Genomic DNA, 23814 nt, shown 5'->3' with positions numbered 1-23814 from the left:
ACATCAAATCCACCACCATCCTTTTCCCGACTTCAAGGACCATCCATAATAGATGCTTTACGAGGATCTTCATTTTTTCATACTTCAAGGCCATCACCAGCCCTTCTGAAAAGTTTTCCAATACAAGAGTTTAATCATGAACATGAACCATAGGTGTTGCCTTTGTATCCTTCAGTGGATTGCACTAGTTCTAGGAGAATTGACCTGGCTTCCTGTAACTCCATTGTAACTAGTCGCCCTTCCTCTTCTTTGCCGCAAGCGTGCATCTTCTCAATCTGCTTGAAGGTTGTCATTCGACCTCTTCTTGGTCTTTCCACTTCAACCGCTTCTCTTTCTTTGGTAATTTAATTACAGCATTTGTGTAAGAAATCTATCTTTATTCCTCATAGTCCACAAATTGTGCTAGGCCATATGGGCTAAACCAACTCGAAGCCCTGCCACTCAGGCTACCGCAAACTGCTGCAGCTTTTATGGATCACAGAACATATTGTAAAAGCAACTCGCGTGCCATTGGGTTTCAAACTGCACCACGTGGCTATCCGGATCATCCTTATTTTGACCCTTAAATTCCGTGAACTTGCACTTTAGGCTTGCTGCGTTTGGATTCATTGGGTAGGCTATTGGAGCCGGTGGAACAAGTGGTACCGGTGGAATTGGTGGCACTTGTGGTACTATTGGCACTTTTGGCACTATTGGCTGTTAAATTACACGGCGCAGTGGAACAGAAATTGAACAAAGAATGGAGAGTACACAGCAAACTGGAGAGGAACAAACTTTTCCTTCAATACTGATGTAGTACAGATGATGGCTTTGTCCACCCGTGCGCTCCCACAATGGAGCTTAGATGGCGATCTAGACAGATACTAGGTGAAGAGCTACTAGTTGGAAGATCTGATCTGATCTAAACTGATCTGACCAGTCAACCTAGTCGGTGGAACCGACTAGTCGTCCATGGAATATTCCCTATATCGTCGCCTCGAGGGCTCCCACCCTCGAACCCCCACCAGGGGGGCCCTTGGCCCCCTTGGGACCCCCCAGCTAAGGGCCAACCAGTCCCCAGGCCCCAACAAGAATAAGGGGCTCCCACACAATCACCTTTCTACCATCAATGTTCTCATTGATAGACCTCACCTGACATGCAAGTCATGATCCATCTAGTGTCCCGGGCTCACACATGGCTTCTCCTCATATGGAAGCCTTACAACTTGAGCACCTTGGACCACTGGTGGTTACCAAGAGGGTGGGGCATTGAGCATATCTAACACCCCCCTCAATGTCCACCCGTAGGTGAACTACCTTCTCGACCCAATGCCGAGTCTTTGAAGATGACCCTGAAGCTGATCCTTCCCGAGTGCCTTGGTGAAGATATCTGCTCCATTTTGCTCTGTTGGATAGTCGACCAATTCCACTATCCCGTCCTCGATCAAATCACGCACATAGTGATACTGAATCTCTATATGTTTTGTGCGTGCATGAAACACTGGATTTTTAGCAATGGAAATGCAACTTTGATTGTCGCACCTCAGCATAGTTGCCTCATCCTCTTGCACTCCCATGTGCCATAAGTTCCTCCTTAGCCACACTGCTTCACATGCAGCAAAACATGCTGCCTTGTACTCAACCTCGGTAGAAGACAATGCCACTGTTGGTTGTTTCTTACTGATCCAAGAGAAGATACCTGAACCTAAAGAGAAACAATATCTAGAAACTAATTTCCTGGAATCAACATCTCTAGCCCAATCTGAGTCACAATGACCAGCCAAGGAAGTGCCCATACCATAGGTGATGCCATAATCAAGAGTGCGCTTTACATACCTGAGCACTCGCATCCCTGCATTCCAATGATTCTCCTGGGGCTTATTGGAGAACCTGCTCAAAATGGCAACAGCAAAACTAACGTTCGGTCTGGTGTTGCACAGATAGATGAGATTGCCGACCAACTTCCTGTACCTCCTGATGTCTGCTGGTGGTGAGACATCCTCCATAGACAACCTCGCATTTATCTCCATAGGTGTAGCTATCTCCTTGCACTCGGACATACCAAATGCCTTCAAGATCTCCCTTGCATATTTTTGCTGAGAGATGAAGATCTTGCCTGGCTCTTGCTAGACTTCAATCCCCAAACAGTAGTGCATCAAGCCTAAGTCTGTCATCTCAAACTCTGTGCTCAACGCCTTTCTAGACTATTGGATCATGTCTTCATAGTCACCTGTAATAAGGAGATCATCCACATATAGAACAACAATAGCAGTTTTTCCACCTTTCCTGTACACATACAAGTTAGCATCTGAGACACATCTTTTGAAGTTTAATTTATGAAAGAATTTGTCTATCCATTGGTACCATGCTCTTGGGGCCTGTTTTAGCCCATACAGAGCCTTCTTCAGCTTACATACCTTGTTCTCAGAATGGGGGGCCTCAAACCCAGGTGGTTGAGCCACGTACACCTCCTCCTTGAGGTTACCATTCAAGAATGCTGATTTGACATCCATTTGATAAACTAGCCACTTTTTATGAGTAGCCACCGATAGTACTGTGCGAATAGTGGTCATTTTGGCAGTCGAAGCGAAAGATTCCTGAAAATCAAACCCTTCAATTTGTGAAAATCCTTGTGCAACCAATCTAGCTTTGTACTTTTCCAAAGTCCCATCGGCCTTGTACTTAACCTTCCAAACCCACTTGGTGCCAATAACCTTTCTGTTAGGTGGTCGATCTACCAGCTCCCAAGTTTCATTCTTCATGATGCTGTCATATTCTACTTGCATAGCATTTTTCCAATCTCGGTCTGCAAGTGCTTCCTCCAAACTCGCAGGCTCCTTTACTTCAGCAATAATGTCAGCCATCAAGGCCATATTGACTATGTGAGCAGAAGCCCTCCTTTGCTCCTCGATTCTCTGAGACCGCCTTGGTCCATCTGCATGCTGCTCAACAGACATAGGCATCTCGTTATCATGGTCATAGAGCTGCCTTACCCATCACGGCAATGGCTTTTTCGGTGGTGTAACAATAGGTTGGTGACTTATACCTTCATCATATGATATTTCCTCCTCCTTTATAGCTCTTGGGACAGGTCCATGGTGAATTACCTCTTCGCTTCATGATAAAGTGGAAGAGCTCTTCTCTGCCTCCACTGCATGTGGCTGCTCCCTGAACACCACATCGCGGCTCGCTATGATCTTCCTTGCCTCTTGGTCATACAACTTATAGGCTTTCTTCTCATCACAATAGCCTAAGAAGATACATTTGGTGCTTTTTGGTTGTAGCTTGTTTCTCTCTTTGTCTGGTACATGCGCATAGCATTCACACCCAAACGTTCTAAAGTGGGAGATAGATGGCTTCTTACCGCTGTAAGCCTCATGTGGTGTTTTAGCTTTGAGTGCCTTTGTATAGCTGCGATTAAGGATGTAAACTGCACTATTGACAGCCTCAGCCCAAAAGTGGTTTGGCAGTCCAACACCTTTCAACATACACCTCCCCATCTCCACCGTGGTCCATATTGGGCGTTCAACAACCGAATTTCGCTGAGGCGTATGTGGTGTTGTCATTTGTCGCTTGATCCCTTTGCTCTTGCAAAAATCTCCAAACTCTGTAGAAACAAACTCACCACCACCATCCGATCTGATTTTCTTCACTTTTCTCCCTGTTTCATTTTCAACAAGCTGTAGCCATTCTTTAAATCTACCAAAAGCTTGAGTCTTTTCGCGAAGAAAGTACACCCACATCTTCCTATTATAGTCGTCGACAATCAATAAAAAATAGGAAGATCCCCCCAAGGCCTATGTAGGCATCTTACTGCACAAGTCAACATGCACCAACTCTAGAGGAGCATTTGCTCTATTCTTGCTTTCTTGTGGGAATGCCTTTCTCTGTTGCTTACCCATCATGCAAGCTTCACACGGTTCTTTGATTTCTGTGACTGCAGGTAAGTGAGCAACCATACCTTGCTTTTGCATCTCCTTTACCACTGCAAATCCGATGTGGCCGAATCTTTCATGCCAAAGTCTGCTTGTGCCCACTCCAGCGGTGGCTGTAAGAGCACTTAGCTCATACAAGTTGTTCCTCCTTACTCCTGTGCCAACAAGATTGCCCGCACTATCCAGAATTTTTGCTCCTGTCTTGTTGAACCTCACCTCATGGTCAAGGTCAGTTATGGAAGCAACTGATAGCAAATTTCTCTTGATTTGTGGAACATACAACACATTAGATAGTTTCTTAACATCTCCATTTACAGAAACAAATGAAACCGTACCTGTATCCTCAACAGGGCATTTTGCATTATTACCAACCGTCATGGTGATGGGTTCCTATAGAGGCTGCATGGAACAATATAGACCCTTCTTGTAGGTCATGTGACGGGAGGCACTACTATCCAACACCCATGAATCAGTGGTTGAAGCTTCTTGAACTGAGGAACACTCTTCAACAATGGCCAGAAATAGATCCAACTCTGCTTCCGCTGTGTTAGCTGTCTCTTTCCCCTTATCAGTCTTCTTCAGGATACCATTCTTTTCATCTACTTTCTTGACCCGGCAATCTGCAATCATATGGCCCTTCTTCTTGCAGTAGAAGCATTTTCCCTGAAACTTCTTCTTGTCGCCCTTCTTTTTGTCACCACTAGTAGAGGACTCACCTTTGGTGGAGGAACCACCTTTGCCTTTCGCAGTGGCAGACAACGCAGCATCCCCATTGCCGCCTCCATCTCGAGCTTTAAGACTCAATTCCTCCTCCATAAGTAAAGCACATAACTCCTCAAATGACAATGGTTGGGGTCTCACCTGAGTGTTAAGCGCTGTTACCAGTCCATCAAACCTTAGTGGACATATCCAGAGACCGAGCTAGCTCTTTGCTAGTCTTTTGTATCCCAGCACCAGCCATCTGGTCATGCAGATTTTTGATTCGGGTTATGAACACCTCCGCTGTCTCTCCTTCATTAAACTTCTTAGCTACGAGCTGATTCTCCAGGTTCTGGATCCTTGTATGATTCCGCGTCTCATACTGACTCTTCAATATGTTCCAGGCCATAGTTGCCTTAGATGTATGCTAAATTAAGGTCAAACACTATCAGTAGTACTTGTAACTAGGGCACACAAAGCATCTGTGTTCTTGCGTTTCCAAGCTCATAGAAGGTCGGCATTAGGAGGTATCATACTCCCCGGATTTACTGGGTTGGGGGTTCCTTGTGGTTCTGGGTCAGTCCCCAGTACTATCTCCAGAAGCTCGTATAAATCCAGAATAGCAGTAATTTTAAAACTTCCACAGAGTGTAGTTCGTACCATTTAGCTTGCCTTCAGTGAAGGATGGTGGGCGAATCCTCAACGCCTGGATTGTTGGTGCAGCAGCAATTGCTGAACTTGAGCTGCTTCCTGTTGAGCCACTTCATGTTGCCATCACTCCGTATGTTGTTGAAGCCCTCGCCTCTCTTCTATTCTTTGATCCTTAGAGCCGCCTGGGCTCTAATACCATGTTAAATTACACGGCGCAGCAGAACAAAAACTGAACAAAGAATAGAGTACATAGCAAACTGGAGAGGAACAATCTTTTCCTTCAATACTGATGTAGTACAAATGATGGCTCCGTCCACCCGTGCACTCCCACAATGGAGCTTAGATGGCAATCTAAACAGATACTAGGTGAAGAGCCACTAGCTGGAAGATCTGATTTGATGTGAACTGATCTGGTACAATGGACTGGGGAGGTCACCTCTTTATAGCTATGAGGGCGGTAGTCGGATCAACGTAGTCGGTGGAGTCGACCAATCAACCTAGTCGGTGGAGCCGACCAATCAACCTAGTCGGTGGAACTGACTAGTCGTCCATAGAATATTCAAGGAATATTCCCTATACTGCCGCCTCGGGGGCTCCTGCCCCCGAACCCCCACCAAGGGGGACCCCCCAGCTGGCCCCCAGGCCCCAGCAAGAATAAGGGGCTCCCACACAATCACCTTTCTACCATCAACGGTCTCATTGATAGACCTCACCTGACATGCAAGTCAGCATCCATCTAGTCTCCCGGGATCTCACATGGCTTCTCCTCATATGGGGGCCTTACAACTTGAGCACCTTGGACCACTGGTGGTTACCAGGAGGGTGGGGCATTGAGCATATCTAACATTGGCACTACTGGAACTACTGGCATTATCGGCACTTGTGGCACTACTGGCACTACGGGAACTTCTTTTGAAATTGATCGCCTTACCAAATTTGGTAGATTCATTGAATTAATTTGTGTGTTTGAATTCAATTGGCTTACCATATTCCACAGAGCAAACGAATTGAATTGACTTCTTGGGACTCTTGGATCTATCGAATTTAAGTATGTTTTTGGGTTGAATTGGCTTACCGGGTTCCTTTGCTTGTTTGTATTTTGTGAAATTGCAATGCTAGGTTGCCCAAAGCTAAATTGTTAAATTGGGTTCAATTGTGTACTTGGTCTTGCTAAGGTACTGAATATGTCTAACATTATGGTTCTCGTGCCTGACGCCTTGGAGCGTGATGGTTCTTGCTACCCCTTGAGGTGTTGGTAGATTTGTATACCGTGGGCTACTATGGGTACTATTGAACCATTGATCCTTGTCAAATTCTTATGTTGCTTCTTCGGCTATGGATTCCAATCCTTTTGCTTCTATTCACCTACTATTTTCCTCATCCTCGAGTTTCGTGGCTGGATTCTTTTGTCCAATCCCTTTGACTTGAAGCGGGTCATACCATAGTCGATGATTGGTTTGCCACCACTGAGCCAATGCCGCAATTCCAATTTACGGAGAACAAATCACACTGTAACTGCTCTCTTGATAGGGCCGTACCATCGTCATCTAGAGACGTGGGGGTAATGAATTTCAATCTTCAGGTTACAAAGGCCAATATGTAAAGGTGGGAGGCCAAATGTGCCAATAGGTCACCTATACTGGAAAAATAGCATTAGCATTAGTCTATGGGCATGGCGACGGTGGAAACTTGATTAACCTAAGTGTGCAGTTGATTAATTTGCACAAAAACTTAATTAAAATCTCCTTATAGTTAAAGAGATGAAGCCTCATAAGCTTTGACGTATATTGAAATACAAAAAAGGGATTTGAGAAAACATCATAGGTTATGAATCCTTGATTTTCCATTCAAAAGCACGTTAGCATCAATTGCACAAGAATAACCTATACTTTCATAGACATTTTGGTCTATGTAGGCTTTTCTTAATCTTAAAATAAAACAATGCTAAGCATAGAAGTGCTTATTTACTCAATGAAAGAGAAGATGAATATTTAAAGAATAAACTTTCAATTTAAATCTTGTTCTTCACTTTATTGATGTATGAAATTGTTTGTTTTATATTATGATTTGTAAAGAATACACAATCAGACAAAAAACTATGCATGGTGTTAAAAGATGGAAAATAATACATCATGGAAGGGAACGACATTTATAACGATAGTAATCTGTATTATTTTCTCATTTGCATTTCCTTACATATTTAAAATGATCCAGTTTCATTTCTATCATTCCATCCTTATGTAACATCTTTCAAGGTCTTAACGAACTTCTATGGTTTCTATTCTCAAGTTGTGATTATGAATGGGTATGCTGCTTGAAGCTTATAGAAATATAATTCCAATTGCACATAATTTTTCTATTGCATTCATGCATGTAATAAAAAAGTGTTCTTTCCTTTAGACATTTTGTGTTTGGTTTATTAGCAATGCACTTGAAACAATATCTTTCTTAAAGCTTTTAGAAAGATTCCAATTGCATAGATTGTTTCTATTGCATTCATGCATGTAATCCAAAAGTAGTCTTTCCTATGGACATGTTCTGTTTGGTTTATTGTGCCATGGAATTCCAAATAAGATAACATTTTAACCTCATAATAGCCACTTGCAATTGAATAGAAGTTAAAGACCATGGCACGTCATTGACCATATTACAATGTCATTTATTTGGGACACATCATAAATGTTTTGACCTCATATGTGTGTTTGTGTGTGTGTGCACGTGCCCACATGTGCATGAATGTATATCTGTGTGCATCCATGCACATGTGCATGAGTGTTTGTGTGTGTATGTATGTGTGTACGTGTGTGCATGCCTACATACGTGGGTGAATGCAGGTACATGCGTGTGTGTGTGTGTACATGCGAGTGTGCATGTGTGCACATGCACGTGTGTGTGGGAGTCTACATACGTGTGTGTGCATGTACGTACGTGCATGCATGCATGTGTGTGTGTGTGGGTGTGTAAGATTCTTGATTCCATATGTGGTAATCATTCTTATAGTGGAAGGGTGGCTTCTCTTACCTCATGAGTCTATTGATGATGTCGTTTCCTACATCCAAGTGTTAGATGCATTTGAAGTGTTCTAAGAAAGGTGGTGGAGTCTAGAAGTAGCTAAAATCTAACACAAAATATTTCATAAGGCGAGCTAGGTCCCAAGTCTCTTAAGCATATGCAAGGGTCCCAAGTCTTTTAAATAAGGCAAGGGTTCCATGTGACATGCAAAGCACTTACTTGAGGATCAAGGTGCTTCTAGTGCTTGTCATGATTCTCTATCATTTATTTCATGGCTATACCCTCCACCACCTCATAGCCCTTACGTTAACTTCTCTTCACCAAGTCCAATGCCCTCAATCTAGATGGGATGGACAAATTTTCCTTTTTTCTAGATGGACAAGTTTTATTTGATGATTGTAGTTCTTGCTAGGAGAGTGCTTTTCCTCCTTATGGAAAGCTTGTAACCTTTGACATCTACTTGAATGCAAAAAAAGGATCAAAGAAAGCGTAATAGATTATGAATCGCTTGTTTTTTGGATATTTTCGGTTCAAAATTATAGTAGCATCAATTGCACAAGAGTGGCCCATAATTCTATGTGGACTTGTCTTCATTCTAAATACACTAATCTAAAATTATTGAGACATTTATTTGAAAGGGAGCTATGACTATATACAAAAAATACTTTTGTTCAAAATCTCAGTGTCCACTTTATTGAGGTTTAAAATTGTCCAATTTAGATTGTAGATGTAAAAGACACATAAGCATGCATAAAAAAAGACATGATGTTGAAAAGTGAAAGAAACCTTACATCATGGAAGGGATTGGCATTCTTAATCAAAATAATCTCTGTTATTTTCTTATTTGTGTCTCTTTATGCATTTCAAATGAGTCTATATTATTCATATCAATCCATCATGATTTAACATCTTTCAAGGTCTAATATCAAATATTCTGGTTCATGTTCTAAAATTGTGATTCCAAATGGGTATCTTTCTTGAAGCTTCTATTCTTGTTTGTTCCATAATCTGTATACTTTCGAATTGTAGAGCATTTTAGCCTAAGCTTCATCAAAAGATTTTAAGGACCTCATAATACCTAGTGAGTTAGTTACACTTGTGTAGAAGTAAGAGGGCATGGCAAGGAGTTGACCATCTTACAATGCGATGTATTTGAGACACACTATAAATGTTTTGACCATTTGTGTATGTGTGTGGAAGATTCTTGAATCCATGTGCGGAAGTCATGTTTGTGAGGGGAATATGGCATGCTTTTACCTTGTAAGTCTATTGGCGATGTCATTGCTTACCTCCTGCTGCTTGATGCAATAAGCCTTTTGAGAAAAGTGGTGGATTCTAGAAGTAGCTCAAAAGTAAGATGGAAGGTTCCATAAGGAGAGTTGGGTCCCAAGGCTCTTAACAACTCTTAGGAACATTTCCTAAAAGTAGGCAAGGTCTCTTGCTTTGTTCTCAATCAAGCACATGCTTGATGCTCAATCTACTTATGGCACTCATGATTCTCTAAGAATCTCTATGCTCTCCTCTATAACAATCTCACAACCCTTAAGGACAAAGAAGCAATCAAATGCTCTCTAATAGGATGTCCATAGGACCTTGTTATGATGGTGTTAGTCTTCATGGGGTAGGGCTCAAGATGCTGGGTGCAATGTAGGCCAAGGGGTTTTGCCTCTGAAAGGCCAATTTTTGTATAGGGTCTTTTTTTGTTAGGACTGACCCCCCTTACTTTAAGTGGCAGCTACTCTTACTTCATTTAAAGCTGGCCATAACCATGTTTTAGATATCATAGAGTTCCACATCAACATGTGTCTCATTCATCATCAAAATGCCACTACCATACATATGAGATGATCAAGCATCATAAATGACAAATCATATCTTGGAACTAATTCCTATGTACTATCTATGGTGTTCTTCTTCCAATATCTTGGGTCCAATTATCCCCACTGCTAAGAAAGTCATTGCTTTCTAGACTTTGCACATAAAGAAAGCTTTGGAATGTCATAATGCACTCTTTTTTAAAACAAGAGTTGGCTTGTAAAGCACTTCTTGACTATTCTTTCATACTACATTTGGATCACATAATCACTTAGGTCAACAAAGGAATCAATGAAGGCTACTCATTATGTTTTATAAACCCCTCTCCTTCCTTTTTTTTGGGGGGGGGGGGAATGATTATTTATTAATGATGAAAGTAAGAGTAGTTGAGCTACCACTTAAACGCTTAAAAATGATTAAACTTAACATATCATTATCCAATTAACACTTTCTTAAGTTGGTCATCTTGACTAAAAGCAAAGGAAAAGAAGGTAGATTAGCAAAAAAAATTCACCCAATTTCCATAGACCTTTAGTAAAGTGACAAAGTGCAAAATTAGCAAAAGCATTGGCCCTATGAAGTTTTATGTGTACTTGCCCAAGAATATGTGATTACTAAGAGAGAGAGAGAGAGACACAGAGAGAGAGAGAGAGAGAGAGAGAGAGAGAGAGAATGCATGACGTGTGATTTGCAAAAGAGGAGGATGATCTACCAACTCCATTGATCATTAGACTTAGCACGTGCTTTGAAATGTTTTAGAAAGTGTTGAGGGTAAGGAGGTATTGGAATTTGCATAGTGTTTTTCATATCACTATTGAGAGGCGTTGTTGTCACACAAGAGATATGCATGCTTGAGGATTATTGCAATCTCAAGGAAAAGCTACTATCTCGAAGTAAGAGATTAGGCTTTTGATTTACAATTGGAGTCTGAACAAGGAAAGCTAGTATCACACAAGAGATCATCACGCTTCAGGATTCGGAGATACAATTGCAGGGTGTAGAGATGTACTAGAAGACTTTCTATGGATGCTTTGGAAAGGGGACAGATTGGAAAAATTGTGGGAGATCATCATGCCTGGAGGGTCTCGAGGTGTGCGATGACTTTCGAAAGATGCTTGGACATGATGGCAAGGGATGATCATGCTCGAGGATGTGGATATATACAATGCGAGGGTCGAGAGATGTGTGCGATGACTGTCGACGACAGATGCGTAGTGCATGGAATGTGGCCGGAGAGAGCGGAAGCTCTACTTTTGCATGGGGGGAAAGTCCGGAAAGGAAAAGATGTGGAAAGGGATGAGGCTAGAGAAAGGTGAAAGCTCATCTTTTTTTTATCTGGGGAAGGACTTTTCTACTCTTAGTTTTCCAGGAGAGGGAGAGAGAAAAGGTTTAAAAGTTTGGAGAGAGGGGAGGGGAGGGGGTGAATGGGAAGGAAGGTTCGAAAAGAAGAAGTGTTTGTTTTCCACTTGGCGACATTTCCTGGTTCGTCTTCTTTCTTTCTTTGTTCCACAGTTTCTTCCGCCTCCCTTCATGGCTTCCAAGTCAACCATTCTCCTTCCCTTCCCTTCCATATCCATCCACCCTTCCTCGTCCTCGCCTGCCTCGTCGGTCCTCCCATCGCTCACGTCTCCCCCCCCATCCTCGCTTCCTTTTATGGCGGCGTTTTCCTCCTCCCTCCACAATTCCTTCGCCATTCCATTGTCGTTGCCCCGATTGAAGCCCAACCTCGTGTGTCAGCCACCGCCCGATCGAACGTCAGCTTCTCTGTGAGCGAGAGCGGGATCGAACGTTAACTGCGTGGAAGAAAGCGCGGGGCACAACTTCTTTGCGATTCCATCAACGTGCGCAGATTGAACGTGAGCTCGTGTGTGTAAGCGAGAGCAGGATCGAAGCGGAACTGAGTGGAAAACGGGGAACTGGTGCGTAAGCGAGAGGGGGATTGAAGGTGAAGTGCTGAGAGGAAGACAGGCGGATTGAAGGAGGTTTGTAAGCAACAGATCAGGGATTCAAGCTGTACAAGAGAGTGGAAGGCATAGGCGAAGCAAATCGAAGCTCTTAAGAGTTGAATTGAAGGCGAAGGGGGAGAAACAGAGTCGAATTCAAGGCGAACTGCGAACAAGAAGCGGATTGAATGCGAAGCAAGAGGCGGATTCAAGGCAAGGATTGAAGACGAACTGGATTTACGGCAGAGAAATCTTGAAGAATGGGATCAGGTCGAGGAAGCAGAATTGAAACCATCAAGCGAGCTTTCAGAACTGCCTATTTCATGATCATCTTGATCGTCTCCTTGCTGGTTTCCTCCGCTCCCCTCCTTGTCTCCATCGTCGACACCATCGCTCCTTGTATCCTCCTCTCTACCTTCGCAAGCTGTAGCTCTTGCTTCCGCCTCGACCGTGCTTGGGCTGCCTATAGCTTCCGCACTTCTCTCGTCGATATCCCTCTCCTATCCCTCGTCCGTTCTTTGGCCAATTTCGGTACGTTTCGCTCCTGCTCATTCAATTTCTGCACACCTTTTGTTGCCTTTGTAATTCGTTCTTACGTCGTGCCTTTTCGAAAATTTCAGTTGCTTACTCCATTTGCGGCGTACCTTACCTCACATACGGACCGTATTTGGGAACAGCGGCCGCTTCTGGAGTGATCTCAGCAATCCTGCTGGTCGTGAAATCGTGCGTTTTTGCCAATTTCCATCTACTCCATGCCGCGGCCCCAGGTTCCGGAGGTCCTCAAATGAGACATCAATGGAGCTTGCTTGCACTTTTCTCATGCTCAATGGTTTTGGCAATCGGGCACATAATTGTCGCTTATAAAGTAAGGTGCCAGGCCCGACGGAAGATGCATCTTTATCGTCTGGATCAAGAAGCAATGAATGGCCTGTATGCTCGCTTAAACGAGAGATATCGTCGGCAACCGATGGAAGAAGTGTCAGTACAGGGACAGAAAGCATTTAAAGTTACCGTTTAACTACGGGAGCACAAGTTCGATGTGGTCAACTCGCCCTTTTAGATTATTACCGCATAATCAGACCATGGACGGCAACCTTCCTCTGCGGTTCTTCCTGCATGTTGAAGCCAAGAGCTGGCATAGATGCATGGCCACTGAAGTCTCTCTTTACGTGCCGGGATTGAGCTATTGGCTTGTTAGAGAAAGGTTTGCCGCTGTTTGTGTTAGCGTGGATATTACACGCAGAGTTGCCGATGTCATTTACCTTGCAGCCTTGCACACCAGCAAATAAGAGACTCTTCATGCTTGTTGAAAGTCCCTGCGAGAGCTGTGCGATTGTCATTGTGGCCTGCCTGGTGGGAAAGCTACCTTTAAGGCGGGCAAATTTTGTAAGTCCTGCTAAGCACAAGGATTCTTCCATAGCAGCCGAGTAGCAATTAGCTGCGGTCTCCATGTCTGGGCAACTCAGCTTGTAAAAGTGACATTACATAAAGAGTCAAAAAGTGCCAAATGCAGTGGCTTAACCATGCTTATTGCCGAGGCCCATGTCTGGAACCGATGGTACTTTACTCAATACCATTGCCCTCATCCACAGCTTTGGTGATGGCTATCTCCTCCTGGGTGCTACAAGCCAGCTTGGGTGGCCAAAAGTTGCATTTGACTCGCCAGGTTGGGCATGGACAACTTGACCTAGGCTTCTATATCATTAACAGGTATATGATGGGGAAAAATCTGATTCGTGGTAATTTGAGAATCTTATTATTTGCCACCTTCCTCACAGCTGATTGAAAATAAAATCTCCGCTCAGCACTCTTCATATGCCCTCATTTGATAGCAATCTTTTGCAGGTCAACTTCTTTGTCCTTTGCCAGGGTTAAAGCTTGCTCTTGTGATCCTTGTTGGTCACTGACAGCAGTCTTCTCATAAGGGGTGATGCAGAGTTGACATTGCATTCACTGAGTAGATGTGTGTTGAGCTGAAGAGGGCTTGACACTAAAGATGTATTAGTTGATCATGTATGCAAGGGTCCTATTGTCCTTAGAAGCTTCGAAGTCTCGAACTGCTTGGAAAACTCAGGCTAGTCATTGTTATGTTTGGAGTATGCACTGACCTCGCTTGCCAAAACAAAGTGACCTTGCATCTTACTTTCTGTACTCCCCAGCACATGAAGTGTTAGTTCCCTGAAACATACTCAAGCCATGCCACTGCAACTGCTTCCCACTGTGTACCTTTTTTGGGTGACAAATTAGTTTCATTATTGGCGAGCAAGCTTACCTTGTCATAGTTTGGAATTCAGAGAAAAGCAGTATTGCAAACTGTGGTTATCTTCCCTTGAAAAGGGATGAGCATAGTTTGGAATACAGAGCTGAGAAGCATTCCAAACTGTGGACATCGTCAATTTGAGAGGATCACAGTTTGGAATGCAGATATGAGCAACATGGCAAACTGTCAGTTGAATTAAGCTCAGGAAATTTGTTAGCCAGACTCAATTCATCTCCTTTCTGTATTATAATGAAGCATTTTCTGCTTCATTACAGCCACGGTTTTATCTGGTTTCTCCAAGTCTTTTTCTTCATTTTGCTGAGACTGATTTAGCTCCTCGTTTTGCCATGTAGCCTCCATCAGATAGATAGATAGAGAGAGATTTTGATTGAAGTTAATGTCGTGGTAAGGATAGCAAGCAAGTTGGCATGTGAGGAAATATAATTCGGTTGCTCTTCTCATTATTGTGCGGTCTCAAATATTATATTGTCAAAAGCTCTCAAACATACGGATCATAAACATGAGTGCCCATGGTAGCCCAACCTCTAACACATTGAATATGGAAATGTAAAGAGGGAGAAGACCATTCTTACCAGCTGTACAGTTCCCTTCCATTGTGTCTTGAATTTTATTTGTGTGGAGAAACGAAAATTTTACCAATCGGGTTATATTATTTCATTCTTCACAGAAACAAAAAATGCACCTTGCATGTTCTATTGTTCAATCGCAGGAGGGCTTTATTAAAGTTTATATAAAGACTCAGCTTCAGATGTTTGAAATGAGGTCGTTGCTAAGACTACGTAGCAACTACATTGGAGAATAGGAAAGCTATTGTAGGTAGGGGAGCAAATTTTGCCCTCTCTGCGTGGGGTGTAACATAGCATAGTCTGTTTTAGAGGGCTTTCAGAACTTGATCGCTAGGTACCTCTTTTGCCTCATATAAAGTACCCTTGCACAATTACATGTTATATAAGATGATTGACCTCACGAGAACGTAGCTAGCAACTCACAGCAGCATCGCTAGGAGAAGACGGACTACTTTTGGGTAAAGAACTCATAGATGCAATACGTTTGTTCAGGAGGGAAGTATGGTAATAATTGGAGGATGAAGGTGATAGGAAAGCCTCATCTTCTGGTGTTGGATAAATACTCTATCGTGGTCGATTCATATGCTAAGGACACCACTTGATAAGAAGACTAGAATAGCAGGTCCTTCGCAAACTTTAGATCGCCTATGCTTTGTGCCCTGCGAAGATAGTATGCCAATTTCCAGACATCGTAATGGAAGCAATGGCTACTTGAACGATGGATTCAGTGTGCTCACAACTCCTTATGCAGATTGCTCATTTGTAAAAGTAAGGCAAAACAATGTGAATTCAAATGCAATTGCACACAACGCATCAATTGCTCAAAGGCTTAGACATTATTGGGCGAAAAGGGGCCCCATTCATTGCTTAATGCTTGCAAGAGGTGGTACAAATGGTCCCGTTCCTTCGTCTTCTCACAAAGTCATGACCATACATTATGAACCTACAACTTCATACCAAGCTCACTCGCTCTCTTGTAATGTAACCTTGTTACATTTACTCACTCCACCAACTAAGGGCCTTAGCACATGGATGGGGCTAGCATGGGTTTAGGATGGGAATCTTTTTGTTATCATTACTCCCATCCTACACCAAGTGGTCTAGGATGGATTTAGAATAAGAGTAGCCACTTTTTATCCCATCCTAGACCATGGCCTCTAGACCCTGGAAGCCAGAATGGGTTTCCCTTTTTAAGGGATTCAAAAACATGCAAGGATGACATGTATCCTTGTCCCCAAGTGGTCCCCACCTCCTAAACACATGAAATGATGCCATGTGTCCTCTTCCTGTTAAACCCATCCCTATTTCTTTTTTTGTTAGCACATGGTGGGATGGGAATAGGATAGAAATATGCATGGGACCACTTGGGACCACCTTTTCCCATTCCCATCCTATTTCTTCGCATGTGCTAAGCCCCTAAGTACTATGCCAATGCCTCAACCTACCAACTAAGTACAATGCCAATGCCTCAATAACTCTCAACAATAGTTCTAGACAACCATAAACATTCACACACCCATCATCATCCCTCTCTCATTGACTCCTCATCCCTTTAAACTCTCTCTTTCTCTCTCTCTCTCTCTCTCTCTCTCTCTCTCTCTCTCTCTCTCTCACACACACACACACACACAATAGTGCTTGGGTATTTTGCCTTTGAGGAAGCCCAACTACTATCGAATTTTCCTCCCAAGACTTAACCAAGACTATTAATAGGTAGAAGTACTTTGAGATTTTCGGTCTCGTTTCCTCTCAATGTGTCGCCTCAATCTGCCGTAAGGCTTCATTGTGCTTCACTTCAAATTATCCAAAATTCACACAGTGACTCGCCTCACCTTGGCCTTTATGTCATTATTGGGCCCCTTTAGCTTGGGGTTCAACATTGTCCTCAATTTTCGACTAAGCCATCAGGATGTCCTCATCGCTGTAATGTCTACCATTACTTGTTGCCACCTTGTGTGTTCTCATTCCACCTCGGGATTGGCGAGTTTTTGCAAGTGTCATGCAAAATCCCATGTTTGCATGGCTGCGACCTCTAAGATCGGTACATTTTATAACAAGGTGGGGATCCCACATGAGCTCTGGAGGGATTTTTTTTTCACGTAAAGGGGGTGCTTTCTCAAGAAGTGTGGCGACATAAAGGAGTCTGGTTTTTTTCGCAGGAGTGTGTTAGTGGACAATTACCTAGCCAATGTACGCACAAGTAATGTAGTGGTCCATCCAGTATGCATGTGATATTTCTGTGTAAATTTGCGTGGATGGTAACTCGCTCCAAATTTGGTCCAAGTGTGAACTGTAAATTGCTGTGGGTTTATCCAATCGCAGCTCGAGGCCTAAGGATGGCATGATTTTTTCTAAATTTGTTGAAGCTCGCGATGCTCTGGCCATGTCTATGTTGAAGTCACCTCACAGTATTGTAGAGAAGTTTGTGACCCAAGCCGCATTGGTGTTGGGTCTATGCATCTCGTTCTGGACATCTTTGTCGACATGAAAGTTTTCATTTTGAATAGGTACAACCTTTCAATGTCCTTCACTTGAGATAATGCAGTGTATGCTAGTCTGTGCCCCCGTACTCCCTTTGGTGAAAAATAAGTCTTTCCAATGTGAGCCCCTGTGCACGATGTATTGTCCTTGATGCTGCATGTTGTATCGAAAATTGTTCTCGAGTAAGGATGCTTGTTTTTTATGGCCCTACTTGCACTTATTTCACTATCCTAAAGATAGGAGTCCACTGTGGTGCAATGCGTTCTTGATAAGCGTTGATGTTATTTCGTCGAGCCCATACCCCAATGTCTTTGGAAGGGAATAGTATCCACACTATGTCCTTCCCGGTGGATGTTGATGTTGTAATGAAAACTCCATCGGTGCCATTGACCAACCCATCCTACTAGTCGATGTTCCCTGATCAGAGTTCTACTAGCATGCCTTCTTTTATCTCAATTTTGGTATGTAGTCCACATGTGTTCTTTGGATGCTCTAGTGTCTGCGTTCTGCTGCATGTTGGTCTTTTGTAAGAAGTATGTGCTTTCGTCTAGTGCAAAACTGCATCACCATGTCCGCGTGTTTTTTGGTTTGCAAGTTTGTGTAGTACTAGTGTGGGAAGGTGTGATCTAGCGAGATAGGACGCAAGCACATTTTGTTCATGTAATCCAAGTCTTTCATGGTGTGGGTGCATTTCCTGAACGAGTTGAGGGTGTTAATGAATGTGGCATTGCTTTGGCGCATGATAGATTTTAGCTCAAAGCATTTAGATTTTGTGTGCCAATATGTCTCGGCAAGGCATTCTAGCTCTTTTTGGCTATTTTGAAGACCCATGAATCTTTTAGTGGCTTGGCTTGGTAGAAGTCTCCACATGTAATGATGTCTATGTCACCGAAGAAGTGTGTGATCTCTTTTTAAAGTGCGCATTCTCAAATCGGCAAAGTTCATTGTTCTTCTTCCCACCAATGAGATTTCATCGAAAACAATAAGTTGTACTTGCGAATATAGGGTTTTTAATGTGTCCAACTTCTCCTTTGGTAGAGACATCAAGTTACTTGTGTGGTGTAGGAAGGTGCAAGGAAGAGTGAATGGTGTTGCCATTAATATCGCGTGACACTTTTCGAGTGTAGGCGAGCATGAGGACTATGACTAGGCTGCAGTCGACATGTGGCAGAGCTCGGTGGTAATGTCTTAGAAGCCCTTGCACTGTTAGAAGCAGAAGATATGTTTTGCTTGTACCTGCCCCTCCAATGAGAAATAAGTGTATTTTCTCATGTGGATGTAAATGTTTCACAACATGACATCATGAAATAGCTTGCGTTGCTCCTAAGTCTAAATTAGTGATCTTATCTTTTGAAAGCACTCGTCCATGTCCATGAACACTTGCTCTTTGGTGGTGATTGTGAATTGATCGTTCTTGACAGCTTTCGATACTCTAGGCATGCCCAATGATATGTCGAATAAATTTTCATTTTGGGATTCGTTGTCAAAAGCCGAGCTTCTGTTGTTGTCATAGCCAGCTTTAATGTCATTACAAAGAGTCTCTATGTCATTGTTCTGATAGTACTCATAGTTGTATTTCCCTTTGTTCGCGTGTATTATAGCCTCTCTTGCATAATAGGCCTCTCTCCAAGTCCCATGACTTCTTAATTCTTCCTCTTCATCCCCTTTAAAGGGGTAGTACTTGCTCGTGGTAGTGATTGTCAGGGTCTTTAAATTTGTTGAACTTTACAAACCTCAAAATGTTTTCCTTGTTTCTTTTCTTGGAGGTATTATTGCTGTGGTTGTATTCGGCTCCGAACATTGCAAGGCATATGTCGTCCATGTGCTGCCTTTCGATATATTTGTCGATGATGGTTCGACAAGAAATGTCAGTGGAATCATTGTGAAGTGCTAGTAATTTGTCTTTACGTTTCGGAATGAATGCTCTTTTCCCCTTCTCATTTGTGTTAATGAATTGGAAATCTCTGGTGGATCTGTGCAAAGGTAGCTAGTTGACAAAGTGATAAATGCTGCGAGTTGCACGCTCATTTGTTGAGCATGTAAAAAAGCATTTCTTATTTTCCTTAATCTCCCTTGCATAGGGTTGTTCTCTTGTATACATTTTGTCAATCGCGCATTGATTGTGTGATCATGCTATCCATTTTCGTGATGTACGAAGTGCAATACAACACAGCAACGTATGGATCCAAGATGAACTGTATGTCCATGTTAGATTGCCAGAGGAAGCTAATCCTCTTGTTAAATGCATTGTGAAGATGTCCTTTGGTTCACATTTTAGGAATAATGTTAGTTTTGATATTGAAGCCCTTAATGATAGGATGTATGTTTGCAAGTCTAGTTGTGGAGAGTCCAGCCACCGGGAGAATGTAGTGCTTGCCATTGTTTCGATTCTTTGAATTCCTTGTCGAATTAAAACATAGGCTTCCCTATATTTATCCCTATCTCCATGCTCGAGTGGAGTGAGTATCATTGTTGCATGCCACGGTGACTTGGGATAGTGGAACCTGTAAAACTTGCGCTGCCCCTTCGTGCATGTTCTTGTATGCTTGTGAGTTTGTATTTCATTCATGTTTTCATTTAAGAGATTCTTGTCACATGTGACATGCTCCTCTATCACTTCATCATCACCGTTCGAATTATATTTTGGTGCTTGTTCAACCCACAAGATTCCATGCTCATGCTGGCTACCTCTACTTGTGAACTCCGTGATGAAGAAGTAATCAACTACACTGTTAAGAGCATCCACCAAAGGTTCCCACATTCGCTCGTCGCATAAGAAAGTAACAAAGAAAGATGGCGGCCCTAGTTGACGCATCATTGAGAACGCCTCTTTGCATAGTCTCTGTTGTCATTGGATGAAGTGCGGAGGTTCTTAAAGCCCCTGTATGCTATTCCCGCTTTCATTATTTGCTCGATGTTGGTGTTAATCTTAATATCTCTCGCACATAGTAGTCTATTCTTTAGCATGCCTTTTCTTAAGTGCACCCATATGGATTGCATCACTTGATGGATCAAAACCTTTATAGCTTTAAAAAAAAGGTTTGCAATATTATGAGCAAATTTCAATGACTTCTGCATTATTTCCCACTTTATTATGTCCAGATATGTTAGCCTGCCATTGCGAACCGCTCTGGGGAAGCCAAAATATAGTGATGGGAAATTCAACTCCTCCCTATGATCATCTTTGAAAATACCTAAAGGTTTTTTATTCTCTAAAGGCGCCACATAAATGTCTTGTGTTTCAAAATCTATAACTTGTTCTTCGCTAACCAAGTTGTGTATACTCCATTCAATGAAGCTCACTTTTTTAAATGCTATCAATTCCTTCACTTTTTGGCATATGCAAGCTTTTAAAGAGTGAGTTCATATGTGAAAGTAAAGGAGATATGATACACACAGTAGAACACACCTATTATTTGGGTATTTTTCTATGAATTCCGCATCAAGGAACCTACTATTTTTAATTGTCGTGCTTTCAATGCCCTTGTTGAAGCAACAACCTAGCGCGAATATTGTAGTCTAGTCGGGCAAAGTCAAGCTCAAATCAAACTTTTATAAAACATAGGAGACTTTGTTACAAAGCTCAAATTGGAAAAGCATACACTCCACAGAAGTCTATTACTGAGCAAATAGTTTGTACAGAGTGCTTCTTTGCGAGCATGTCTCTTACTACATTCAGAGAAGTAGACTTCTGCTCAAATTAGCTGCATGCCTCACTTTTCATCTTCAACAGTAGGGGCAATAAAACCGATAACAAAACCAAAGTTGTTTGTTAGAAAACGGCCTTCTACTTTCTTGCTGAAGAGGTAAGACTTCAACAAAAACATGTTTCTATGAAGAAATTTTGAAAATGGTCGAGAAAGCTTCAAAACCTTGTTGACAATTGTATCCTTCAAAGTGACATCGATTAGTGCCCCTTCAGCTATTGTCATGATGGCCTTAACTTTGGGTATCTTCATGAGGGAGTATATTTTGTCGGCAGGACAAGCATAAGTCATTCTCTGCATCTCTCGATATCTTGTTTCCCTTACATATGGCACATGTGTTCTCATACAAGGTTAACACCCGTCACCATCAAAGTCCCAATCACCTAGAAAATTCTCCAATAGTCTTAGAAACATTGTTGAAAGCACTCGTAAAAAGTTGAGTATGCACGGGAAAATTTGGTGACTAGACTTGGTTGCCATATCCGATGTGCTGGATGTGGGCACTAAAGACGTGCGAGACATAGGCTGCAAGTGATGAGTCTTTGATGGGGACGATTATGGTGATGTCGAGCATATTCAACACAATAGGTTGGGTGTTCTTCTTGCAACCAACATTGTGCAATATGAACTTCGCTTCTCCAAAAACCTTAAATTCTCTGCAATCTTAACGAAGTCAAAGTGTTGATTGCTCCAAAAGACGAGCTGTTGGCATACGTTCAAAAGTGCCCCAAAAAAGTTTTACACGTACATCATAGGAGTGGAGATAGTGGAAGTCACAAAATAGGAAGGATCTAGCACTCAATGCATATCAAGCGAAGAGGTCTTACTGTTATGAGATCTTCAAGGAGGTCCCCATCTCCCATGATCAACTCATCGCATTGCTTGTATAAAGCCCCCAACTTTATCACGGTGATGGCTAGAGTTGCCAAAGGAAGATGGTTTCCCTCACCCTTATTTATCAAATTCCTACACCTCTCCTTGTATTGGCATATGGTTTCTAGGGGATAAATTTCTGACACTACACCAAAAGGCTCTATCCTCTAGACCCTAGTGGAAGGATCGAAGGCAATGCTATGGTCAATAGTTTCTCCATCGTTTCTTGGGTTTCTAGAGCAAATAGAGAAGTTGCTTATCCTAATGTAATCCCCTATGTTCAACAATTTCAGAAACTCTCCACAAAAGAGCTCGTCAATGTGTAAGGTTATAAAACCTAGGCCAACCCTATCAACTAGATGAACATTCAAGCATCTCTTATAGTTCACATTGGACAACATGTGGGTTCCATATTTATTTAAGACCTTTCCATCAAAGACACAATTCTTTATTGTAAGGTCAATCTCAAAAACCTAGATGACTTTGACAAGTGGCTCTATTTTGGGGCTGCACCAGTTATGTGCTTCATGCAAAGCAGGCACATTGACATTCTCCACATAGGATGTGTACTCTTCTTTTACCTCAACCACTTTAGACATTTTTTCATCACAAGAATCCATTTCACCTTACTTCCTTTTAGGACATGGTTTTGTGGTCACAGGTGCTTTCACAACAAAGGGTGGTGAAGAACTTAAAAGGGAAGCAATTCCACCTACAAGGCAAGGAATGACAACATGTACACTCAAAGGAGAGATGTTGGTTGCAAGGATGTTGTCTCTCTTTGAGAGAGGATGAATAACATCTATTTCAACAAAATTGAAAGTGTTTTAACCCCATTATAAGGAAACAATTGAGAATGACAATCTTGTGTTACAACCACAAGGTTCGTTCTTCGTAAGATTGGCTGTGTTTGCATTTCTTTGTTGAATTGGAACAATGTCTCCTTGCATTCTTAGAACTGCTACCACAAATCTCTATTCACTTTAAAATGAAGGGAGAAGTGCAAGATTTGAGATGGTCATCTAATCCAAACTTGTGGGGACCAAACGTATATACAAATACATAAACTCCAAAAACATTGTGTTCTTTAAGTATTTCATTTATGAAAATGATAACTTCCGCTATAATGTTTTGGTATATACTTCGTTTTCTATGCTGGAGTTATCTTCTCTTTAAGTTCATTTGGAAATATCTTCTCTTTAAATTCATTTGGAAATATTGTAGCAATTGAAATCATATTTCCTTCATCGACACACTCACGCACGATGAAATCAAGCAAGTATAGTATATCCAGCAAAACACAAACAGCCTTATGGAACCTTGTAGGGCAAACAAACATGAAAAACCGCTAACTGATAGACAACATGCACACCACTTCATACATAAGCTTCACAAAAAAGTAGGAACTATGCTATGCTTCGCATGCTACTGTCGACAATCCAATGGGATGAAACCCACAGCATACCGCTCAAACCACCAATACCATCGAGCACTCTCATGTAGATAGCAGACCACCGAACCCCCTATTCGTTTCCACCCGAATGACAACCACGACGCATGCTCAAGCACGCAGCATACTCACATCATTGCCACTCAAATGTCCACACGCAATCCATGCAACCCCTAACCCCAAATTTTCAAATCCTCAACCTTCACGGCTCTCGCAACCCCAAAAACACGGAACCTCAAATCATTTCCACTCGAATGCCCCCAGACGAGCCAAACCTTGATGGCTCTCACCACCCTCAAACCCATAGCACAACCCTAGACATCAACCCGAGTTTTCAAATCCTCAACCTTCACGGCTGTCGCCACCCTCAAACAAAGCGCAACCCCAAAAACACAGAACCTCAAATCGTTTCCACCCGAATG

General features: G+C 42.4%; 1 protein-coding gene across 2 annotated transcripts; it reads left to right on the top strand.

Moving 5' to 3' along the window:
- The first annotated feature begins 11785 nt into the window (after positions 1–11785).
- Positions 11786–14723, top strand: LOC147890198 (uncharacterized). 2 transcript variants are annotated; one of them, XR_015542737.1, is made up of 3 exons: positions 11786–12565; positions 12655–13744; positions 13880–14723. XR_015542737.1 is itself a non-coding variant. In XM_087390648.1 (2 exons), the coding sequence occupies exons 1-2, from the start codon at positions 12295–12297 to the stop codon at positions 13050–13052; spliced, it is 669 nt and encodes a 222-aa protein (XP_087246774.1). In that variant the 5' UTR covers positions 11786–12294; the 3' UTR covers positions 13053–14723. The 2 variants fall into 2 exon arrangements, 1 of the variants encoding a protein (XP_087246774.1); XM_087390648.1 differs by having other exon boundaries at positions 12655–14723.
- The last annotated feature ends 9091 nt before the right edge of the window (positions 14724–23814 follow it).

The sequence above is a fragment of the Dipteris shenzhenensis genome, chromosome 19, assembly GCF_047967505.1.
Source record: "Dipteris shenzhenensis isolate YYH24624 ecotype China chromosome 19, Dip_SZ_1.0, whole genome shotgun sequence".
NCBI classification, from domain to species: Eukaryota; Viridiplantae; Streptophyta; class Polypodiopsida; order Gleicheniales; family Dipteridaceae; genus Dipteris; species Dipteris shenzhenensis.
The sequence above is the reverse complement of the archived record's forward strand: the minus strand, read 5'-3'. Positions and strand labels throughout refer to the sequence as shown.